General features: G+C 46.4%; 1 protein-coding gene across 3 annotated transcripts in view; it reads right to left on the bottom strand.

The window, feature by feature from the left end:
• DKK3 (dickkopf WNT signaling pathway inhibitor 3) overlaps positions 1 to 18514 on the bottom strand; it is a 46745-nt gene extending 28231 nt beyond the window's left edge. The window contains exons 1-5 of one of the 3 annotated variants that reach the window (XM_050757439.1): positions 18391 to 18514; positions 17912 to 17990; positions 17109 to 17347; positions 11141 to 11278; positions 7526 to 7609 (exon numbers count right to left, since the gene is read on the bottom strand). In XM_050757439.1, the coding sequence (XP_050613396.1) occupies positions 7526 to 7609; positions 11141 to 11278; positions 17109 to 17321 (435 nt within the window). In that variant the 5' untranslated portion in view covers positions 17322 to 17347; positions 17912 to 17990; positions 18391 to 18514. The other 2 variants (XM_050757437.1, XM_050757438.1) reach the window with 2 other exon arrangements.
• Between the last annotated feature and the right edge of the window lie 5224 nt (positions 18515 to 23738).

Here is a 23738-nt window from a genome sequence, read left to right as displayed (position 1 = left end):
ATAGCTAGGTCATGGGGGCAGCTCCCTTATGGGTGGCTTGACACTGTTCTCACTCTATTGGTTCCCATGTGTTCTGATTGTTAAAAAGAGGCTGGGCATAGTGACTCATGCCTACAGTCCCAGCACTTTGGGAGGCCGAGGTGGGAGGATCTCTTGAGGCCAGGAGTTCAAAACCAGCTTGGGCAATATAGTGAGGCACTGTCTCTACAAAAACAAAAAACAAAAAAGAGCCTAGCATCTCTCTCTCTCTCTCTCTCTCTCTCTCTCTCTCTCTCTCTCTCCCCTCCCTCCCCCAGCTTCCTCTCACAATGTGACGCCTGCTCACCTTCATCTTCTGCCATGAGTGGGGGCTTCCCGAAGCCATCACCAGGTGCAGATACTGGTGCCATGCTTGTACAGCCTGCAGAACTGTAAGCCAAATAAACCTCTTTTCTTTGTAAATTACCCAGGCTTGTGTACTACTTTCTAGCAATGCAAATGGACTAAGAAGTGCCTTTGCTTATAAAATGAGCAGAAACAAGAGACCCATAAAGAACTCTCTCCCAAGCAAGTCTTCCGTGGCTACCTGGTTTTGCCCCTGCACCATGCCCCCACAATGCCCTGTGCAACCTTTGCCTTTCAAAGTTGTGCATCTGTATTGTAAGGACTTGTTTATTTTTTTTTTTTTGTCCACTACTAGCCTGGATGGTCTCTGATGTTAGAGACTGTCTTTTACATTTCTCTGCCAAAAACGTAGCAAGTATTCAAAGAATGTGCAAATAAATGAATGAATTAATACTGATAATTTTGACAGCCATGGATTGGGCTACCAAAATAATCAAAACATAACAAATGCCTGCTATTTACTGACTTCTTATTCTTTATGTTCCAGGTATTGTATAATATATTGACCTGGGTTATTTTATTTTATCTTCACGACAATACTATATGGAAGGTACTTTTATTAAGCCCATTTTACATACAGGAAAACTAAGGCTTAGAGCAGTTCAGGAACTTAACCAAAGGCACACAGCTAAGAAGTAATAGAATTGCCATTTGAACTGGATCTGCCTGTGCCCGAGCTGTTAACTACTCTGAAGTGCTGCTTCTATCAGCAGTCATCTAAATCTTGTTTGTGTTCACAGGGGTGGAGGCAGTAGCCTGCATGTCCCCACCACCCACCCGCTGTGACTCAGCCCATCAGCCGCCTCACATAGACACTGAGCACTCAAATGTTCCTGCTAGGACTTCCCACCTCCCTAATCACCTCACACTGGAATAGATGGTATTTGGTCTTGGGCACGGCCTGGAATGCAAAACTGACCTTTCTCCCTGACAAAGAAAAGAAGGGATAAGATAAATTTGCAGACTCTACATTTGATACAACTTAGAGTTCTCAAACAGCCATCCCCCTTGCTTATAGTTCTTTGACCTAATAATCAAAGAAATATGAACAAAAAGAAGATATCTTTTTTCTTTGCCTGTCATATGCTCATGCACTGTTAACACCCACTGTAGGTGAGGGCTGGTGAAACACAGCTTCAGAAATTGATGCTAAAAATAAAATGGGTGTAGTCTTCCTAGAGGAAAATTTGTCAGTATCTCTCAAAATTTTAGATATGCATACCCTTTGACTTAGCAATTTAATTTCTAGCATTTACACTGAAAATATTTGCAAAACCATTCAAAAATATAGAGAGATGTTTACACCAAAACTGTAAATTCACAAATTCTTTTTAAAGAAATAAATCTATAAAGGAAAAGTCTCTGCAAGCTTAAAATCCTCTGGAAAGATCTACTAATGATTTAATATACATTTTACCAGGATTTTTTATGCATACTTTTTTCTAAAAATATTTCATACACCTTATATGTATATTTTGTATACTTTAAATATTATATATACTGTTCTGCAATTTTTTTTCACTTAATGTTTGATTGAAAACAACCTTTTATACCATCTCCACAGTATTAACTCCACAGTATTTTGATTTTAGATGTGAAATCACTTCTATTTAATGAATTCCTTCTTGGAAGATGCTGAGGTTGAGGAAAGTGCAACTTAATATACCAGGTAACAGCACAAAAAGAAATGCCTACCCCATAAAAATTGCTCACCCACATCAACTTTATTTATTTGGGAATTATTTACCCATTTCTGAGAATGATACAGAACTCTTCAATTTTCCTTATATATATTTTCCTACTGAATAAGGCATGAGGGCCTTATATTTAGCCATAAATCACAAAGTCAACACAAAATATAAATCTCGAAACACAAATGCACCCAAACTTTGTGTGGTTCTCAGACTGTGGAACCAAACATTCACACAAGCCTATGCTGTCAATCTCAGGACAATAAGTCTGTTTCTTTCTGCAGAAACCAGTATCACCCCTTGCCAACTTGGGGCCCCAACTTGGAACTTGTCAGTACCCAACCATCGCCTATTCCCCTGGTCATTCATTATGACCTATCCTTCCCTTTGTCTGTATCACCTATCCCCAACCTAGACATATACGACAGGCACCGTTAGGAACAGCAGCGGGATGAGTCAGCCTCATGGCCAGGAGCACAGAGCTTCTGGCAGAGCACATCACTCAGAGAGCGAGGCAGGCTGCTGCAGAATGAAAGGAGCTGGAGGCTACAAACGTCAGAAGAAAGATGCCTGTGCCTGTGGAGGCCTTCCGCGTTTCCCCCCAGTCTCATGCCATTCCTTTTTCTGTAAAGTTGCTGGGAACCAGCCAATTAGAACCCAGCTTTAATTACTCTTCAGTAATAATGAACCTCACACAAAGAGCTTTTATAAACTTTGCCACACTAGATTCTCACTCAGTCTTGTAAAAGAGGGATCATTAGCCCCATTTGATAGTTGAAGAAACCGAGTCACAGAGAGCAGAGCTTGCAAAAGTCAATGCAGGGCTCGAACCGAGGTCTGCATCTCGCCTTCTTCAAACTTCTTCATTCTGCCTCAAAATGGACAGAAGGGAAGGGCTGCATTTCCTGGGACCCAGCCACCACCCCAGCCTCCCTGGACCTTGCAGGTCTCCCCCGGAGGCAGATCCTCTGGGAACTGATTGAGTCCCTCTAGAGGTGCCCCACCCTCCCCTGGTGCAATTCCGTTAAAATAATAAGCCCCCAGGGATTCCTCATCATGGTACCCTCTGACACTCTATTAAATGAATGGAGTTCAGCATCAAAACCCAGGGCGCAGGGAGAAAACAAAGCCAGCACCCCACTGTCCACTCTGGAATGAATGAACAAGTTGGGGTCAGGGAAGAACTTGAGGCCTGAGGGAGAAAGGCTTGTTCCACACACTTTCCTCTCCCACTTTCTCGCTTGGTCTCTCTGGGCTTGGAGGTGATGGGTGCTCACTACTCCATGGGAAAAGATGGCCACGGTTTAACATCCCACTCTCCCCAGGCTCCAACACATTTAACAGGCAAAGTATCCTCACAACAAGCGGTCTCACACTTGTCGAGAACTCCATGGTCACTGTCCTCAGTCTGCTGTCCCAGTCAAAAAGCCACCACCAGCACTGGAACAAGGAAGTCCCTGGGTCACTCAAATCTCTACAAGCTGGGTGCTTTGGGCAGGAAATGCATCCACCTGTGGCCTCAGAAGTCTGTTGTTTGTTTGTCTCTAGAGACAGGGTATCACTGTCACCCAAGCTGGAATGCAGTGATGCAATCATAGCTCACTGCAGCCTCGACTTCCTGGGCTCAAGCGATCCTCCTGCCTCAGCCTCCTGAGTAGCTGGAACCACAGGCACGTGTCACCAGGCCCACCTATTTTTTTAATTTTTTTATTTTTTGTAGAGGGGTCTCAATTTCTTACCCCGGCTGGTCTTGAATTCCTGTCTTCAAGTGATCCTCCCACCTCAGCCTTCCAAAGTGCTGGGACTACAGGTATGTGCCACTGTACTCAGCCTCTCAGAAGTCTTGGCCAGTATCTTGGAGTTGCTTGTATATGATTGAACCTATAGCTTCAAACGAGGTGCGTTCACCTAGATACAACCCAGCTCACTTTTTAACATTATATTCTAATGTGAAACTAGAAGGACAAAACATGCAGGATGTGCTAAGCCTTGGAGCTGTGAGTTGGATTTTAAAGAGGATGCATCCCACAAAAAGGGTGCCTTGGCTAATTGGGCCAGACTCTTCCTATGTGGGGACACGGTTCCATAAATAAAAGTGTCCTATTAATGCACAATGGCTTGCCCATGCTCTAGCTTCCACATGCTGCGCAAAAGCAGCGCAGCATCAGGGCGTCTGCCACTGACCTGTGAAGTGGGGCAGGCGGCAAGTGCAGCACAAAAGCCTCACAACAAAGACATCAGACCACATCTCCATCAGCCGAGGTGCTCAGGTGAAATAACAAGCTGCAGCGTCCTTTTCCCCTTTCACATTTGAGTGTAAAAACAGACCAGGGCCTTGCACATACTGCGTGCAATTTCTAGACAGGCATATAGTGTTACTCTCTGTAACTTTCTGTGAGTCTCCTCGGGTTACCATACACATTAATACACATTCCAGCATTTGAAGAAAGGAAAGTAGAGGGTGCGTGGTGATTACTTTTAATTGAATTCATCTGGAAATTTTAAATCCTGAAAATTCAGCTCCTGTGTGTAGTATTTTAAGGTTTACACAGCATATGATTTGTCCTTTGCCATGGCAAATCTCCCTTTTCCCTCTGAGAGAAAGTTTCTGTAGTGTGTAATGCATTTCAGAGTCAACTGTAAAAATCATTAAATTGCAAAATGATAGAATAGGACAGTGGTGAGAATGCAGAGCCCCCTGCATTCCTTTGATAGTAAACTAGTCTTTATCGCTTTCTATTCAGAGAAAGGAGCTCCGTGTCTCTGTAAAGACGTTGCTGAAGCCCTAGATCAATTGTGTTAGGACGACGGTGAGCCCAGGAATAGGAAGGCGGTTGAATGAAAGAATTCTGTGGACACGGGAAACGAGATCTCACTTCCCTGACTCTGGGCAAGCCACTCCCACAATGAGTGCAGCTCTGTAGTGAGGCACACATGCCACCTTTTCTGCCATATGACATCCTTCTCACAGGTGGCTTGAAAAGTCTCCAATCTGTTCTCCAAAGCCCTGCGGGATCTTCCAGATGCTGGCCAGTCAAGCATCAAATGCCCCAGGTCTCCCTTCTAGTTAATCAAATGGGAATTTATTCTCATATAGAAACCCAATACACTCACATTCCGTGGGTCTGAGCAGGCATCAACACAACCTTGGTGAGCCTCCAGCATGTGGGGTTCTTAGATCTACTGCTCTCCCCTCAACCTCCTGCATTCTCAGAACTGTCATATATGGGGGTTCAGATTCTGCCCTGCACAAGGGGGCCAAGGTGTGTTCTCCATCACACGATGGCCAGAGGAGACTGCATGGGCAGCTGTGGAGATTCTGGGCCTCCCAGATGAGATCTGAAGCAGAGTACACAGGGGCACACAAGGCCATGCATGCTTGGGAAAAGTGACACACAGCACAAAAGTGTAGGCAACCAGTTTCTGCCCCAAGCATGCCCTTGGCATGTTCAAGATCTTGTCTCTTCCCCACCCCACTCTCAGAGTCTCAGTTCCCCTGACTAAAAGGCACCAACTGGACACAGCTGCCTTGTTGAAGGGGTGGAGGGGGCAGCAAGGGATGCAGGTGTGGCAGCCTCATGTGCACCTGGTCCTCCAGCAGGTGCAGGTGTGCTCACAGGCATGGCTGCTGCCCTCCCCAGAGCACAGCTGTACCATTGTGCAATGATAGATTAAGTTTTTTTTACTTGAGAACAAAAGATTTTTTCCTAATTCACAGCCCTGTGAGTTCTGTTTCCCCTGCCCTTTTCATTCCACAACTCTGCTCGGGCCTCAATGCTTCATCAAACCCCCAACACAGCCTGAGATCTGGAACACTCTAAACCGCTTCCCTCTAGAACCATGATCATATCCTATGGCTGGCTGGTTTTTGTTTTGCTTTCTTCTCTCTCTCCCATCTTTGGAAGCTGGCCTTCCTTCCATCCCTGCCTTAGTTAACCTTGTCTTTGTTTCTCTCTCTCTTTTTTTTTTTTGAGACGGAGTTTCGCTCTTGTTGCCCAGGCTGGAGTGCAATGACACGATCTCGGCTCACCGCAACCTCCTCCTCCCAGGTTCAAGTGATTCTCCTGCCTCAGCCTCCCGAGTAGCTGGGATTACAGGCATGTGCTACCACACCCAGCCTATTTTTATACTATTAGTAGAGGCAGGATTTCATCATGTTGGCCAGGCTAGTCTCGAATTCCTGACCTCATGATCTGCCTGCCTCAGCCTCCCAAAGTGCTGGGATGACAGGCGTGAGCCACCGCGCCCGGCCAACCTTGTCTTTGTTTCAGAGGCTTCTGTGCTGCCATGGCTGGGAGAGATGATGGACATTGTTACCTCACTTGAAGATGGGGAAACCGAGGTGTCCTGACTGGTAGGACAAAGTGAGGCTTCTAGACCCCACAGCCAGTGCCCTTTCCATTTCACTGCACAGTTCCTCACCCCCACCCCCAGGCTCCCTTGGATGGTGGGTCCACTACCATTGCACACAGCCAGCTGGACCCCCAGCCTGCTGTAAATGTTGGCCAGCTCCCGACAGTTGAGCACTGTGCCAAAAACAAAGAAAAAAATCCATCAGCCACTAACCAAGACAACACCACCTTCCTAACTGTCATCAGTACACTGGTTCTCTTCCAGCCATAGGACCAAAAGAGGTGGGGAAAATCATCAGTGCCCTGGGAAGGCTGAGGATGCATAAGCCATCTGGATACAGAGGGGCTGGCTTGCAGTCTCCATGAACAAGGCACACTTTCCCTGCTGGCCACTCCTCAGCAGACGTGTGCATCCGAAGCCAGCATCTCTTTGAGAAGATGAAGTGCAGTTGAGCCACCTCTGGTCTGGGAGTTAGGAGACCAATGACTCCAACCGGGTCATCCCCTGACCTATGCCCAGGTCTTCCTTCTGTGAAATCACACCCCTTCCAAATTTAGGACTCTATAATTCTGTGAAATCCATCCTGCCTCTGGATTAAGCAACAGGCAACTGACAGAAGCAATCACGGGGGACCAGAGCCTAGCCCTGGAATGGACCGACAGTCTTTTTCCCTTTAGGCCATTGGGCTCCACATAAGGTGTTCTTGTTCTCAAACTGCCTGACCAGAGGTGGGATTACAAAAGGGGTGGCCATCCCAGACGCTTTGGGGATTTCACCACCTGATACACCAGGTCTGTTACCAAAGTCCCAGTCAACATGTCTGGTACTCGCTTGTCCCCCTTTCAAAGCTGACATGGGCCATGCAAATGACCACTCAATTTAATTTCTCTGTTGTTTCTGATGCCAAGTGCATGAAGGCGTAACCTATTACTGGACTGCATCAGTCTGGTCAGAAATGTCGGCATTGAGGGATCTTGGTAGAAATGAGTCAGGAGACTCCACTGCCTCCTGCCCATGGTCTGCATCTGAGTCACCGTTGGCAAACTGAATGAAAGTGAGTGTACTGGGGTGCAAGTACAGGGGAAATTACAACTTACGTGGCTCCTTCTGCCTTCTTCATCTCCCACAGACGTGATAACTGTCTCTGAAAAGACCGTTTGGCCAGTCTGGTTGTTGGTTATCTGTAGTAAAACAGGTACAGTGAAAGTAAAATAGAAGGAATTCTGGACAAATTCCACAAGTTGTTTTTGTGTTTTGTTTTCCAATTTCTGAAGCAGCGGCATCCAGTATAGGAGTCGAAATGCCCACCCCGCTTTCTTTCTGAGTTCCCTCGGCAGCTGTGAGATGGGCAGCTTCCCCTGGGCACAGTGATAAAAGATGTTAAGAGTCAGCCTCATAGGGTTGCTATGAGGAGGAAATGAGGGGATCCGGAGAAATCACTCCACACAGCGCCTGACAACCAGCAAAATGCTCAAAGATGTCAGCTCTTTCTATCATTCTTGGGGCTCATCACTTGAAACTCAATGTCAACTTTATTTTTGACAAATTACAAGTCTGGGTGTTTAGTTGAACATCTTTCATGAAAAGCAAGCAGGTTTTAGCTCTAGCAGCCCTACCTGATTTGAGTGAATGGTTTCATTTCATCAAGAAAGTGCTTAAGTACAATGAGAGACTTGTTCCAACATTGCTGTATCTATTGTCTGCCTCTGATTCTGTAACCAGGTGCAGGCATCTCAAAGCTAAGTCTAACAGAGAACCCAGGCTGTTCTTGCCCCATGAAAGGTCATGTCTAATGTTTGGTTTGTTGATGAAGGATAGAAGAGATGTTTGGTCACCTGACCAAGATGGTGAAACCCCATCTCTACTAAAAATACAAAAATTAGCCACAGTGGCAGGTGCCTATAATCCCAGCTACGTGGGAGGTTGAGGCAGGAGAATTGCTTGAACCTGGGCTGCAGAGGGTGCAGTGAGCTGAAATCGTGCCACTGCACTACTCCAGCCTGGGCGATCGAGTGAAACTCTATCTCAAAAACAAACAAACAACAACAACAAAAACAGAAAGAAAGAAAAGAAAAGATGCTGGCTCAGGAGCTAGGAGATGTGTATTCTTTGAGCTCTGGCTCAGTCGCCAATAACCATCTAGTATGTCACCTGGAACAAATCATATCTTTTCTCTGATTCAAGATGTCCTCACTTCTACATCATCTTTAAGGTCTCTGCCAGCTCTAATATCACAGGAATCTGCAGCCAGGACAAAGTGGAAACTATTGTACTAATTTGCAGAAGGGAATCAAATTCTAGTTCTGAGAAGGTAAGGACCACATCTTAATTACCATGCTTTTACATTTTTACCTAAGTAATTCCTCTCCCCAAAAGAAATGATCTCTTCCTTTATGCCAGCTTTTTATAGAATTAACCAATGTCATATTTTTAAAAATTCTACAAGCCTGTATGTATGGGTTGCATGACTTATCAGAACCTTTATTATAACAATTTATATTTTTCTTTATATATATATCTCCAGAAGAAGAATATATAAGATGATTTCCAAATATGTATCACTACTACTGAGTCCTTCTTTTATGAAGCATTGCATAAGGCTAGTGTTTTTTGTTTGTTTGTTTGTTTTTTGATACAGAGTCTCACTCTATCACCTAGGCTGGAGTGCAGTCGTGCGATGATCTCGGTTCACTGCAACCTCCACCTCCTGGGTTCAAGTGATTCTCCTGCGTCAGCTTCCCCGAGTAGCTGGGACTATAGGTGTGTGCCACCATGCCCAGCTAATTTTTGTATTTTTAGTAGAGACAGGGTTTCGCCATGTTGGCCAGGCTGGTCTCAAGCTCCTGACCTCAGGTGATCCGCCCGCCTTGGCCTCCCAAAGTGCTGGGAATACAGGCATAAGCCACCGTGCCTGGCCTTTTTTTTTTTTTTTTTTTTTTTGACAGTTTCGCTGTGTCACTCAGGCTGGAATGCAGTGGTGTGATCTCGGCTCACTGCAACCTCTGCCTCCAGGTTCAAGTGATTCTCCTGCCTCAGTTTCCCGAGTCGCTGGGATTACAGGTATATGACACCATGCCCGGCTAAGGCTAATTTTTTTTTTTTTTGGTATTTTTATTAGAAATGGGGTTTCACCATGTTGGCCAGGCTGGTCTGGAACTCCTGACCTCAAGTGATCCTCCCACCTCAGCCTCCCAAAGTGCCGGGATTACAGGCATGAGCCATCACACCCGGCTGAAGATTAGTGCTCTATAAAACCCATTTGAGAACTACTGCACTGTGTTGATAAAATAACTTTATTATAATAACAGTAATAATAAGAATACTGGTTTTTGCATTGCACTTTACAGTTTACAATGAACTTTCATATACTTTAGGTCATTTGACCTGAACAATACTGTAATATAGATGTTGATCTCCTTATTTCATAAATGCAGTTAGTGAGAATCAAGACATTTAAGTAATTTTTCAAAAATCACACTAGAGACTGGTAGGACTCACACTCAGGTATTCTGACATTTACAAGAAGCAACTTTAAGAAGCAACCAAACCTGTTGGTTAATTACTGTCAGAAAGGATGGCTTGATATTGGGTTTGACAAGAATAAAACAATCACCTTGAAAACATTCTCCAGTCACAGATGAGCAATGCCAAAGGATTGTGTTCTGCAGGTAAACTCATTCATTTACCTGGAGGATACACTCTGTAGCTGATTCATCTAACTGAACCCATTACTATGCAGTGGCAGAAGTGCCACACAAAAGCTACTTTATAGTCAAGGCAATGGCACGTGAAAATTGATCCCCTATGCTCTGTGGCACAGAAACACTGTTGTTTCAACCAAGTAATTATCTGGGCACTTGAACAAAAGTGAGGCTCTTTTGTGAAAGCCACTGTGGCCTTGCATACAGGAGTTGCGATGAGCTGAGGGGGCAAACTCCTTGATATTCACAATGGGATGCTAACAATGATCCTGAATATCTGCACAGCACACAGTCTTAGGCAGTTTGCTCTCAGAGTCCTGCCAAATCATGTCAGAGACATTGCACACCAGGGGCAAGCTAGTGCTATGTTCCTCGAGATTTGCAGAGCTTTTTTCATCAGGTCAGAATGGGAATGAACCTGGTTGCTCTTCATGCATGATGTTAGACCAAGAGGCACTCAGACAGGTGGTAGTTTGGGGAAAAATCTGCTATAGAATTCTGAACGCACAACCAGCAAATGGATGAGAGTTTAATTTTGTGGCAATAGAGGGTTTCTCTTTTGGAAATGGGGAATATAATATTTACATGCCTCCTAAAAAAAAGCGTGGGTCAATTCACCGTAACATGATCTCTAGTTCAATCCCCACTGAGACATACATAAAAACCTATGAGATAGATCAATTCCACAAATGTAATGCTAGGAAAGGGTGTTTTTTAGACATTCATTTGCTTCTTTTTTCAAATGATAATCCCTGGACATTCCTTTGCAACTGGACTGGCAGGAAGCCTAGGGTTAAATATATTGCATAAATGTAAAAGCAATTTAGGATCCTGATACATTGTCTCTCCACTTTAAACAGTAACATTACTGCTTCTGGTTTTCAATCTGTATTTTATGATTCTCAATTGTATTTTGGGCTTGTGTGTCACATATAAAAAAGAAAAAAAAAAGCTTAGTTCTCTGATGGGACTGGACACTATAGAAAGGAGGAAGTGCTGGCCACGACTTACCTTGTGAATTTCTCGGTGCACATGGATGGTATTATTTCCAACTTTGGTGTTTGTGTTGGTCTCATTGTGATAGCTGGGAGGTAAGTTTGCCAGGTTCACTTCTGATGACGCTTTGGCAGCAGCTTCTTCTGCCTCCATCTATTAAATCGATGAATTTAATGAGCAAAATTATTTTCTCTTGTTACAAATGAGAGTCTATTAGAAAAAAAAATCTCTTTTCCTCTTCTGCAATTACAAAGAATCATGATGATGATAGGTGCTATTAATTGAGTACTCACTATGATAAGATATTATACTAAATGTTTTATATATATTACAGCACTGAAATTTCACAACCCCTCTGGGAGATGGGTGTTAATGTCCTCGTATTACAAATAGGGAAACTGAGGCTCAGGAAGACTAGATAAATTCCCCAGGTTCCCAGAAAACGGTGGAGCTGGATTTTGAACATGTTTCCATTAGATAGTCTTGCTCCCTGTATAAATGCTGTTGATGCCCTGCCCATCTCCTGGTGGCCTAATCTGGAGGTCACCTGCCTCCAGTTCCCACACATGCCAACAACCAACTCTGTCTCTCTCCGAGGGCATTCTCTGGTCACCAAAGTATGCTCAGTCTGCACAGGCCCCAAGTGCTAGGGAGTTAACATCCTAGCAGTGACAGACAGGCTATGAAGGTAAGCACTCCAGCTTCTCCCTTCGCTAGACAATTCTAAAGCATATAGAATCTACGTAGTCTCCCTCTGAGGCCCCCAGTGGGATGGAGCTCTAGATGCCCGGAGCAGTAACCTGCTTGTGGGCATACCGTTGATTGTCTTTCTTTTCTTTCATCTCACTTCCCCACTTCCTGCTAGTGTCTTCTGGGAACACATCCCAAATACACTATTTGCTCTTAAATCCTTATGGCAGGGCCTGCTGGTGGTGGTGGCAGGGGCAGGGGATGGAGGGAACCTAAACTTACTCCCTGTAGGTAGGGCCACAGCTGTGTCTCCTTCCCCACCCTACCTCTTGGGTACCCTTGTAGGAAATCCTTGGAAAGGGACCTTTGTAGAGGATCAGTTAACCAGTTCCCGGGGTCCACACCCCTTCTGGTCTTCCTGAACGTATGTTCTTCTCTGGTGTCAGGTTTCTGCGGCCACTGTCCTCAAATCCTCCAGTCTCATGATCCTCCATAACATCTATACCAGATACGTCAGTGACTTCATGTCTGCACTCAGCTTCCCCTTCCAGATTATGACCCTGTCCTAGCCCTGATGAGCGGGCAGTTGACAATGTCACCTGTTCACAGCTGATGGGACCCAAAGGGAGGCCACATCATAGACTAATTGAGCCAATCAGATACTCTCTCTAGGAATTTAAAATGAGAGACACAAAGAGAAGTTCTACTTGATATATGGCAATTTTTCTACACTGCTAGTTTTGACTGTGGGCTATTTTTATTTTAAAAAAGAATGCTCAAAAAATATTTTCCTCTTTAAAAAATCACTGTCCTCTATCCCCTCAAGTACTAGATGAGCCCCTGCTTTAATCACCAGGTTTGCTGAGTTGAGGAGGATAGAAGGAAAGAATCCTCATGTCTCAACGCAACACGAAAACACTAAACTCGAAGTGTGAAGAAAACCTGGTAGGCAGAAAGGCTCAACAAGGACTTAGTCAGTGGCCACCATGTACACAGTGCTGTGCTGGATTCTGAGATGGCTGCTGAGATGTTTGAAACTTGATCACTGGCTTCATAACAACAATAATTCTAAGAATAGCCCCCATGTTTGGGGCACTGACAATATCTGAGCCGTTGCACCAGATGCCCTGAATATTCACAGCAATCTTAATGGGAAAGCTGTGATTACAGAGTCACGTCCAAAAGTTAAAAAAATAGACATATCTGGATCCCTTCATGGACCTGCTGAATTGGGATTTCCAGAGGTGAGACCCCCGATGTTACTGAGCTTCTCAGATGATTCTGAGGATTTCCCTCCCCTCCCTCTGACCCCCCCGTTAAGAATCTCTGTTCCGGGCAATAGGGAGCTACAGCAAGTTCCAGAAGGCTAGAGGGAAAATAATATAACGAGTAGACCAGAAAGAGAGGGGAGTCAGGGAACTGGCTAGAATTAGGTGTAGGAGATGGGAGCTACATCTGGGTTGGGGCCTTCTAGGTGGGAAAGACTCTAAGTAAGTCTAGAAGGATCAAGCCATTGAGAGATGGCCACTGGATGAGTCAAGTCGTTGCCTGCAGCATCCTCAGAGAGGAACACAGTGGAAAGTACCAGGATTCTGGAGTCAGACAAGGTGGGTTCAAGTCCTGGCTCTGCCACAAAGTAGCTGTATGACTTTGGACAAGATACCAAATCCCACTAAACCTCAGCTTGCTCATTTGTAAAATAGGGATGTACTACTTTGTTGAGTAGATATAAGAATCAAGGACCATGACGTAGATACAAGAATTAAGGCATGAAAGACACTACCTGCCACACAGCAAAGATGAAATTCATAGCTGTTTTCATCATATTGCCCTTTAAGAAGGCAGTTTCAAAAGAAGCCAGTTTGTTTTGCCAGAGTTCTGAAGGGAATGGATAGCTAGAAGCAGGAAGAGCAGACAGTTGATATCACGTGTTTGAAGAGCTTGCCAACAAAGGGCAGAAGAAACGGTGCTGAGAGAGAAGGCAGAATGGGCAAGAAAATGACTTTTTTTTTTTTTTTTTTTAAAGCAAAGGACCTTGCCCTCAGTTACCACTCTGGTTAGTGACAGAAAAGATACAGCTGGGAAGAGAAGACTGAAGGTGCTGGAGAGGATCCACCCAGAAGAAGAGAATGTTTTAGTGTTTTTTAAATTCCCATAGGGATCAGTTTGGCTTTCAAATAATTGACAAGTTGCCAAACCTAGAGTTTCCTCTAGGCTGAGCAGATAGTCTTTTTATAAAACTTTTCCCCCCAGCTCAGCCACTGGTTATTTCAACAGAATGAGCTAACGGTTCTTAAATGGCACCATGAACTAAAAGTATAGTCTACAATGGAAATTTCAACCGCAACTATTATTGCCACTAGCAAGAGAAACTTAAGTCTGAAGCAAAAGGAGCTGTTTCATAGAGGAGGAATGTGAATGCTGTTAAAAATGGCATTTATAGTGAGTTAAATCTGTGTGTCTGCAAAAGGGGTATAGTAGGAAAAATTAAAGAGATGAATCCAGGCTTGGTATTGGAGTTCTTGCTAAGAATAGGTGAGGCAGTAAGAACATTCTAAAACTAGTGAGTTACAGAGCTAGCAATAAGGGGAGGAGAAACAGAGTGGTTATATCTTCAGAATACATTGGTAGCATACAGAACAGTAATGTAGGAAGTAGTAATATCCCTGATTGAAGCCATTTGAAGATTTGCTTTTCCCAATAATGGCTGTACAACTAGACCTGCTTTGTCCTTCCCCTTAAGAAACTTCAACAGCTTGAGCCAGCTGGAACATTGATAATGCCAGGAAGTTTCTTGAAAGCAGATTCATGATGCAACTATGTAAACAAATAATGCATCTGGCCCAGGTCTTTTTTTATTTTTCCCCTGAACAATGACTAAATGCCAATTATCCTGTGTCTATGAGATTTAAGGGGCATTCTGGTAGTCTCTTTACAAAAAATTAATACTAATAACCACAGTCTATTAACAATCTATTGTATTCTATTTTTGAAGATATCTAAAAGATACTTTTAACATTTTAAGATTAATTTTTAATGCTTTAAGATATTTTAAAAGATAGATTCTATTGAGAACCACAGGCATCACAAGCTCAATTTAATTTGAAGCTGCAGAGTTAAGAGACATTGGGGCCTATCTGACTCCCTTCACCCTTTAATTGTTCCATGTCATGATTGTTTCGCAATCACAGGAAACAAAGATCATGGATCTTGGGCTCTGGACCTGACCAGTGGATATTCAAGGACGGCTGCCCAACTCACGGATTTGCTTTATTTGCATCATCTCATTGAATTCTCACCTTACCCTAAGAGGTGGACATTTCTCCACTTCAGACTCAGGATGCCATTGCCAGTAAGTGGCAGAGCAGGGACTGGATGAGGGAAGGTCAGTCCCCACTGCCTGTTCTCCTGCCATGGTATTCAACCTCTCTCATCCTGTACCCACGGCCAGCGAGGACACTTCTGGGAAACAGTGGGATAGAAGAGACAGCATCTCCTCTGGTGGCAAACTTCAACCCCCAACCTACACAGAGCCACATCTAGAGGGAGGAAAGCTGGGGTCTTGGCAAAGCCCAGTGTGGATAACGCCCATGGAGAAGACCCCGTCACTAGGTCCCGCAGAGCCCCACACCGCTCTGCTAAAGAAGAGACTGAAGAGGCCCTTGCTGCTCCCTCTCCTGCCTCACCAGAAGCTAACGTCAGAGGACCAGGCTGCAGACTTTCTGAACAGTGGTGGGCACAAAAACATAGAGGTGACTTACTCAGTCTTACTAGGAATCTGTGTGCAGGAGGGAAAGTTCTAGAACCTGTATAAGGAAAGCAGACGGCCTGCCTTAGAACCAGAGGCATCACGAACCCCATTTAATTTGAAGCTTCAGAGTTAAGAGACATGGGGGCCTATCTGAATCCCTTCAGCCTTTAATTGCTCCATGTCATGATAGTTTTGCAATCACAGGAAACAGAAAGATCATGGGTCTCGGGATCTGGGCCTGTCCAGTGGATATTCAAGGACAGCTGCCCAAGTCACTGCCTCCAAAGCCAGTGTCCCCTTCACTGCAAACTCCACAGGCTAACTGTTGTGGAGTGGAAGGGGAAATAGCCCCAAACTACAAAGGGCTGCGAGGAGAAAGCAACTTCTCCCTGGAGACGAGGGCCAGCAGTTAAGGCTTTGTCCAAGGGGGCTACCAAGCTGGAGAGAGCAGGGATGTGAAACCAGACCAGGGGTTAACCAGCCTGGACATTAGTTTCCTGCTGGCTCCTTCACTGGGATGGCTGGCTCCTCTCTAGACACAGGCTACAGACAGAGCCCGGCCCAACAGCGCCCACGCCTACCCACCTCAGGCACCAGGGACAGCTCCCCGCACCTGGATGGAGAGGGCAGGGTCAGTGACATCTTCTTCCCAGGCAGCCCTTGGCATGCGTGGGTGCCCATCACAGAGGACAGAACAAGACGCCACCCACAGTGTTTAGACCTGGAGGTGATGGAGGGCAGAAGCTAGGCAAAACTTTGCTAAGGTACGTGGTATCTGATAATAATAGTTGCTAAATACTGTGCACCTATTACTTGCCAGATGCCCACACTTATGACATTTAGTTCTCACAGGGAACTGAGGTGCAGGATATAAATGATTTGCCCAATGTCACCCTGTTACTGAGTGGCAGAGGAGGACGTGAGCCCAGGACAACTGCAAAGCACTGTTGGGTGGAAGGGGGATTGCCTCTCACATCCTCATCCGCCACTCATACAGTGCTGAGATTTGGGATTTCCATCTTCCCTCTCTGCCCCCACATTGCATGAGAAGCAAGACAGCCCAGACAGACTGCCAGCAAAGCTCAGGGCTCTTTGCCTCTTTGTCCCTGCGTGGCATCCTAACAAGCTCAAAGCATAACAGACAAGCTAGAACTTGGCGATGCCTGGAGCTTGCCCCGGGTCTCTGTGAAACCACAGTACTGGAATACCAGGGGCCCTGCAAACCTTCGCTTACAATAGGGAGGGCCAACGGCATGCCTGACTCCAACTGCAGGCAGGTGGCCCCAGCTACCTCGGGAGGGTCCAGCTGCAGAGCCTCTCGGTGCACAGGCTCAGATCCAGACTTCTTGGCAAGGAGGCAAAACGAGGCGGGAGTAGGGATCACCCTGCGCTGCCTCCAGGCCACTCTGCATCGGCTGTGGGCCCTTCCCAGCCCCTGCTCGGGACCCCAGGTCCCTGGCCAGCGCTCTTCCACGCCTTCCCAGCCTTCGCTGCCCCCAGCCTGGCTCTTCCCAGAGCCCCGCGCCGCCATCGCGCACCCACCTCCTCCACCGCGCTGCGCAATTTGTGCTGCGTGTCCTCCATCAGTTCCTCAACCTCGCGGAACATCTCGTTGAGCGTGGCCTCCTCCTGTGGGTAGCTGAAAGCCGGGCCGGGCTCGACGGGAGCCGAGGTCGCCGTCGGAGCGGGCGCGGGGGCCGTGGGGACTGCCGCCGCCAGCAGCAGGCACAGCAGGGTGGCCCCGAGCCGCTGCATCTCCGCTCTGCGCCCGCAGCCGCCGCCTGTGTGTCCCGGAACGCGATCAGAGGCGCGCGGACCACCCCCCTTGCCTGGCCCGCCGCCCCGCCCCGCTCCGCCCAGCCGCCCGCCCCTGGCGCCCCTCTTTCCCGCACCCGCCCGGAGACAGGAGGAAACTGAGGCCACTGAAAACGCAGCTCCTCTACACCCGAAAAGATGCGACCCCACCCGCTCCAGCCCGAGCCCGGATCGCCCCAGGACCCCTCACCCCCATCCTCCAGCACAAGCTGAGCTCTGCCTCTCACCTGCGATGCTGGAGCCCTCGCCAGAGCAACCGAACCCGGATCCTCTACGCTAATAGCTCCCAAGCCCCAGCTCACCTCGACTTAGTCCCCGGTTCAAACCCTAACCCCTCCTCCACCAAGTCAGAGTGCCCGACCCCTACTTCCACCCCAATCCTCTCTCAACCCCTATCTGGGGTGGGCAGAGCACAGGTCAGCCCCCTCCCCTTGGCGTCGGGTTCTACTCGAGTGCCCCGCCCCACACCCACTCAAGGGAGGCTGAGCTCAGCCAAGTCGTCCCCTCCTCCACCGCCGCCCCTCACCCACCCTGACTGGACCGAGCTGCGCTGCGGGCTGGACTGGATCTGCTCGCTCCGGCCGGGAGGCCGCCGGGCTGCGGGTGCGGCTGCGGGAGCGAGAACGGCGCGGTGGGCGAGCCGCGGGTGCGGGAGCGCGGCAGGGTGCGGCAGCGCTGGTACCCGAGAGAGCCCGCAGCCCGCGCCCTGACCGCCCACCAGCCCCCGCCCCCCCCGAGCCCCGCCCGCCCACCAGGCCCACCCCGCCCTGCGGAGGGGCCGCAGCCCGGCCATTGGCCAGCCGGGGCGCAGTCCACCTCACGCCCCACACCCTCCTCTTCTGCCTCCGCGACTAGCTCTATGGAAGGCAGCCATCTCCTTCACTGCCTCCCCCTGGCCCCGAGGCATCCCAGGCCCCTGTGTTCTCTGGCCTCCAGGCTTGCAACAGCCCATGGAGGTTGTGTGTGGGAGGACTGTTCCTCAGTCCCACCATGGTCTTTCCAAGCCAACCTCCGTCCTGTGCAATCTTCAGGAAAATTCCCAGCCCCCCAGCCTGGCGTTCAAGCCGTCACTGCTGGCCTTAGTCTGCCATGGTTGACACCGTGCTCCAGCCAGGACAACGCACTTGCAACTCCTGGAATGGGAGAACGTCATGAGAAAGTCAGCAAGCTCTTCAAGGGTGGCATAGAGGAGTGGTCAGGACCAGACACCTGCAGCCAGCTCTGCTCCTTCCTACCTTCCCTCCCCGGCCAAGTTACCAGCTTTGTGTGCGTCCCAGTTAGCCCTAATGTAAAACATTGACAAGTCTCAAAAACGTAATATGGAGTGGGTAGTGGAGAATCAGAGAAGTTAGACCATCAGGCCAAACAGCAGGTGAAGGCAGGGCTGGCCAGAGGTCCTGAGTGTAGCTGACTCTGCAGTTGGTGCTCTCCAGCTTGACGCCCCAAGACTGCCTTTCTCTGCAGCACTACCCACATTACTGTTAACCGGCAAAACACAGCTTCCAGCCGCTTTCCCTTCTACTTCTGGGCCTGGGGACAGGGCCCTCCTGAACTGCAGGGAAAGCCCCTTTCCGCGGCATCTCCTGCTCTGTCCCCTGGGCATCTGGCAGCCCTGGCTGAGCATTCATTAGCTTTCTGGGGGTGGCTGAGCCCGTCCAGGAACCTGGAGCTGAGTCTCCACATGCCCCAGCATGTCACTTCAGGCAGGGTGGACGTTAGGAAGAAACTAATGCCGAACTGGAGGGTGCTGTGGTGGCATATTGTGGGGCCGAGCTAGGAATTGCAGTGGTGCGGGTTTACAGAGCACATCATGGTCTTCCAGTCCTTCATGTTGCTGGCTTAAAGACCACGAATTTCCCCAGTAAGATTGTCTTCTGCCTTACATCTTTTGCCATGCAGTCTAGAGGTCTTGACTTTCAGACTGAACCTAAAAATCTCTATATATTGAAGTGCCTCAAGTGTCAGGCAAAGGGACACTTGTTTTCTTGTATGGAGTCAACATTTTGTATTCCCAAATGTAATAATTTATCAACAGTTCAATTATTAGGTTACACTACAAGCGAAAGAGAGAGAGAGAGAGAAAGAGAAAGAAAGAGAGAAAGAGTAAAGAGAGAGGGAGAGAGAAAGAGAGAAAAAGAGAGAGAAGAAACGGTAAGAAAATCTACAGGTCTCAAATATAAGTGGCTTTCCTGCCCAGCTCCATGCCAGTCCTCTCACCAGCCTGAGACGTTCATGGACCTGAAGGAAAAGCCCCAGGCCCAGCTGCGGAGCTGAGCCCAAACCAGATCTGGACAGGGAGTGTCAGCTCCAAAGAGCTCAGACTGGGGAGCCCAGTGGGGTCAGGGACTTGTTGGAGAAAGGGTCAGTCTGGATGGCCATTGGGAGATGAGGGGCACAGAGCGGGCAGAGAGTGCAGAGCCATCCAGGACAATCATATGTAGAGTAGAGAACATTCTACATTTCCGCAATTCCCATTGTGTCACTGGCTAAGCTCTGTATCCACTAGGAACAGATGATTTTTTCCTTTGACGCATTGGAAACACTTTCTGGAATTATTATTTAAAATTTTAGGTTCTCACATTTTCTCTATGAGGGAGCTACCAAGTCATAAACTGGGTTCTCATTTCATGGTTAAGGAAATGGCAGCAAGGCGGATACAACTTGCTGAAAATTGCCTAGACAGTGCACACAGCAATTTTACATCTAGCTGTCCACCCTCCAGAAACTCATGACCACGTGCAAAAGAAGACATGTATAAAGATGTTTACTGAGGCAGTATTTACAATGGCAAAAAATGTGGAAACTACTTGCCTGTGTTTTCCAGCAGGAGAATGGATAGACCAGGGCTTCTACAATAATAGAATACTGTACAGCAGGTAGAATAATGAACAACATTTATAGGCAGCAACATCACCAACTCTCAAAAATATAATATGATGTAGAAAAGGCAATTTGCAAAATGACATATATGGGTTACGATTTGTGCGTATCTTAGAAATGCAGAAAAATAGCATGTATTGTTTATGGATGCTCACATATAATAAAAATATAGAAATGTGCAGGCTACCTCTGAGGTGGGAGGCAAGGAAGGGATGGAGGATGTCTTCAGTTGTATTCATAACATTTTATTTCTTCAAGAAAGGGAGTGTACCAGAATGGAGGAATTCTGAAACAAAAGTTTCCAAATATTCACATCTGTTTAATCAACCATGATTATTTACATCAGGATACATGGGTGTAGCTGGTTCTTTTTTATTATTTTTGGTATATTTTAAATGTTTTGTGAATAAATTGGTAAATAAAAGCAGAAGGCACCATCCTCCAAACAAAACAAAACAAAAACAACTCAATAAAATCTCTTGTAGTCAAGTAGACTTTTTTCTTAGATTTGTTCTTGACACAATGCTGACCTCCCCAAGGCCCAGCAGTGGCCTCCTTTACTGTGAGGTGAGGAAGGGCATCTACAACAGGCTGGAGTAGAGATATCACATTTTCTGACTTCAAACAATACTACAAGTCTATGATAACCAAAACAGCATGGTACTGGCACAAAAATAGACACATAGATCAATGGAATGAATAAAGAACCCATAAATGAAGCCACACACCTACAGTCAACTGATCTTCAAAAAGGTCAACAAAAATTAACAATGGGGAAAGGATTCTGGGAAAACTGGCTAGGCATATGCAGAAGAATCACAATAGACCCCCTACATCTTACCATACATAAAAATTAATTCAAGATGGATTAAGACTTAAATGTAGGCTTTGAAACTATAAAAATACTAGAAGAAAACCTAAGAGAAACTCTTCTGGACATTGGCCTAGGCAAAGAATTTATGACTATGACCTCAAAACCAAATGCAACAATAACAAAAATAGACAAATGAGACTTAATTAAACTAAAAAGCTTCTGCACAGCAAAAGAAACAATCAACAGGGTATATAGACAACTTACAGAATGAGAGAAAATATTTGCAAACTCTGCCTCTGACAAATGACTAATATCCAGAATGTATAGGAAACTTGAACAAATAAAAAAAACTCCAAGTAACTCCATTAAAAAGTGGGCAAAGGACATGAACAGACACTTTTCAAAAGAGGACATACAAGTGGGCAACAAATATATGAAAAAAATGCTCATTGTCACTAAATTCATCAGAGAAATGCAAATTAAATCCACAATGAAATACTATCTCATACCAGTCAGAATGGCTATTATTAAAAAGTCAAAAAATAACATGTTGGCAAAGATGTGGAGAAAAGGGAACACTTATACACTATTGGTGGGAATGTATATTAGTTTGATATGGTTTGGCTGTGTCCCCACCCAAATTTCATCTTGAATTGTAGCTCCCATAATCCCCATGTGCCATGGGAGTGACGCTGTGGGAGGTAATTGAATCATGAGGGCAGATCTTTCCCATGTTTTTCTCATGGTAGTGAATAAGTCTCACAAGATCTGATGTTTTTATAAGGGCCTTTTTCCTTCCTTTGCTCTGCACTTCTCCTTGCTGCTGCCACATGAAGAAGGACGTGTTTGCTTCACTTTCTGCCGTGATTGTAAGTTTCCTCAGACCTCCCCAGCCATGCTGAACTGTGAAGCAATTAAACCTTTTTTTAAATATAAATTACCCAGTGTCAGGTGTATCTTTATTAGCAGCATGAAAATGGACTAATATAGCAAATTTGTGCCGGGTAGTGAGGCACTGCTTTAAAGATAGCTGAAAATGTGGAAGTGACTTTGGAACTGCATAACAGGCAGAAGTTGGAAGAATTTGGAGGGCTCGGAAGAAGATAGGAAAATGTAGGAAAGTTTGGAACTTCCTAGAGACCTGGAGGGCTCAGAAGACAGGAAGATGTAGGAAAATTTGGAACTTTTTAAAGACTTGTTGAATGGCTTTGACCAAAAGGCTGGTAGTGATATGAACAATAAAGTCTAGACTGAAATGGTCTCAGATGGAGATGAGGAACTTGTTGGAAACTGAAGTAAAGGTCACTCTTGCTATGCAAATAGACTGGCAGTATTTTGCCCCTGCCCTAGCGATTTGTGGAACTTTGAACTTGAGAGAGATAATTTAGGGTACCTGGTGGAAGAAATTTCTAAGTGGCAAAGCATTTAAGAGAAAGCAGAGTGTAAAACTTTGAAAAATTTGCAGCCTGACAATGCAGTAGAAAATAAAAACCCATGTTCTGGGGAAAAATTCAAGTCAGCAGCAGAAATCTGCATAAGTAACAAAGAGCAGAATGTTACTCACCAAAACAATGGGGAAAATGCCTCCAGGTTGTATCAGAGACCTTCACAGCAGCCCCTCCCATCACAGGCCTGGAGAACTAGGAGGGAAAAATGGTTTCATGTGCCTGGGGCACCCCTACTGTGTGCAGCTTGGGACTTGGTACCCTGCATCCCAGCCACCCCAGCTGTGGCTAAAAGGGGCCAACATACAGCTCAGGCTGTGGCATCAGCGAGTGGAAGCCGAAAGCCTTGGCAGCTTCCATGTGGTGTTGGTTGATCCTGCAGGTGCACAGAAGACAAGAATTGAGGTTTGGGAACTTCCGCCTAGATTTCAGAAGATGTATGGAAATATGGAAACACCTGGATGTCCAGGCAGAGGTCTGTTGCAGGGACAGTGCCCTCATGGAGAACCTCTATTAGGGCAATGTGGAAGGGGAATGTGGAGTTGGAGTCCTCACACAGACTTCCCACTGGGGTAGTGCCTAGTGGAGCTGTGAGAGGAGGGGCACTGTCCAGAATGGTAGATCAACCAACAGCTTGCACCGTGCACCTGGAAAAGCCACAGAGACACTCAATGCCAGCCAATGAAAGCAGCCATGAGGGGGGCTATAAAGCCACAGGGACAGAGCTACCCAAGGCTGTGAGAGCCCACCTCTTGCAGCAGCATGACTTGGATGTGAGACATGGGGCCAAAGGAGATCATTTTGAAACTTTAAGGTTTAGTGACTGCACTATTGGATTTCGGACGTGTATGGGGCTGTAACCTTTTTGCTTTGGCCAATTTCTCCCACTTAGAATGAGTATATTTACCCAATGCCTGTACCCCTATTTGTATCTTAGAAGGAACTAACTTGTGTTTGATTTTACCAGCTCATAGGCAGAAGGGACTTGCTTTGTCTCAGATGAGACACTGGACTTGGACTTTTAAGTTAATGCTAGAATGAGTTAAGACTTTGGACGACTGTTAGGAAGGCATGACCGGTTTTGAAATATGAGGACATGAGATTTGGGAGGGGCCAGGGGTGGAATGATACGGTTTGGCTGTGTCCCCACCCAAATCTCATCTTGAATTGTAGCTCCCATAATTTCTACATGTCATGGGAGGGATTCAGTGGGAGGTA

The sequence above is a fragment of the Macaca thibetana genome, chromosome 14 (assembly GCF_024542745.1).
Source record: "Macaca thibetana thibetana isolate TM-01 chromosome 14, ASM2454274v1, whole genome shotgun sequence".
NCBI lineage: Eukaryota > Metazoa > Chordata > Mammalia > Primates > Cercopithecidae > Macaca > Macaca thibetana.
This window is presented reverse-complemented; position numbering and strand designations above follow the sequence as displayed.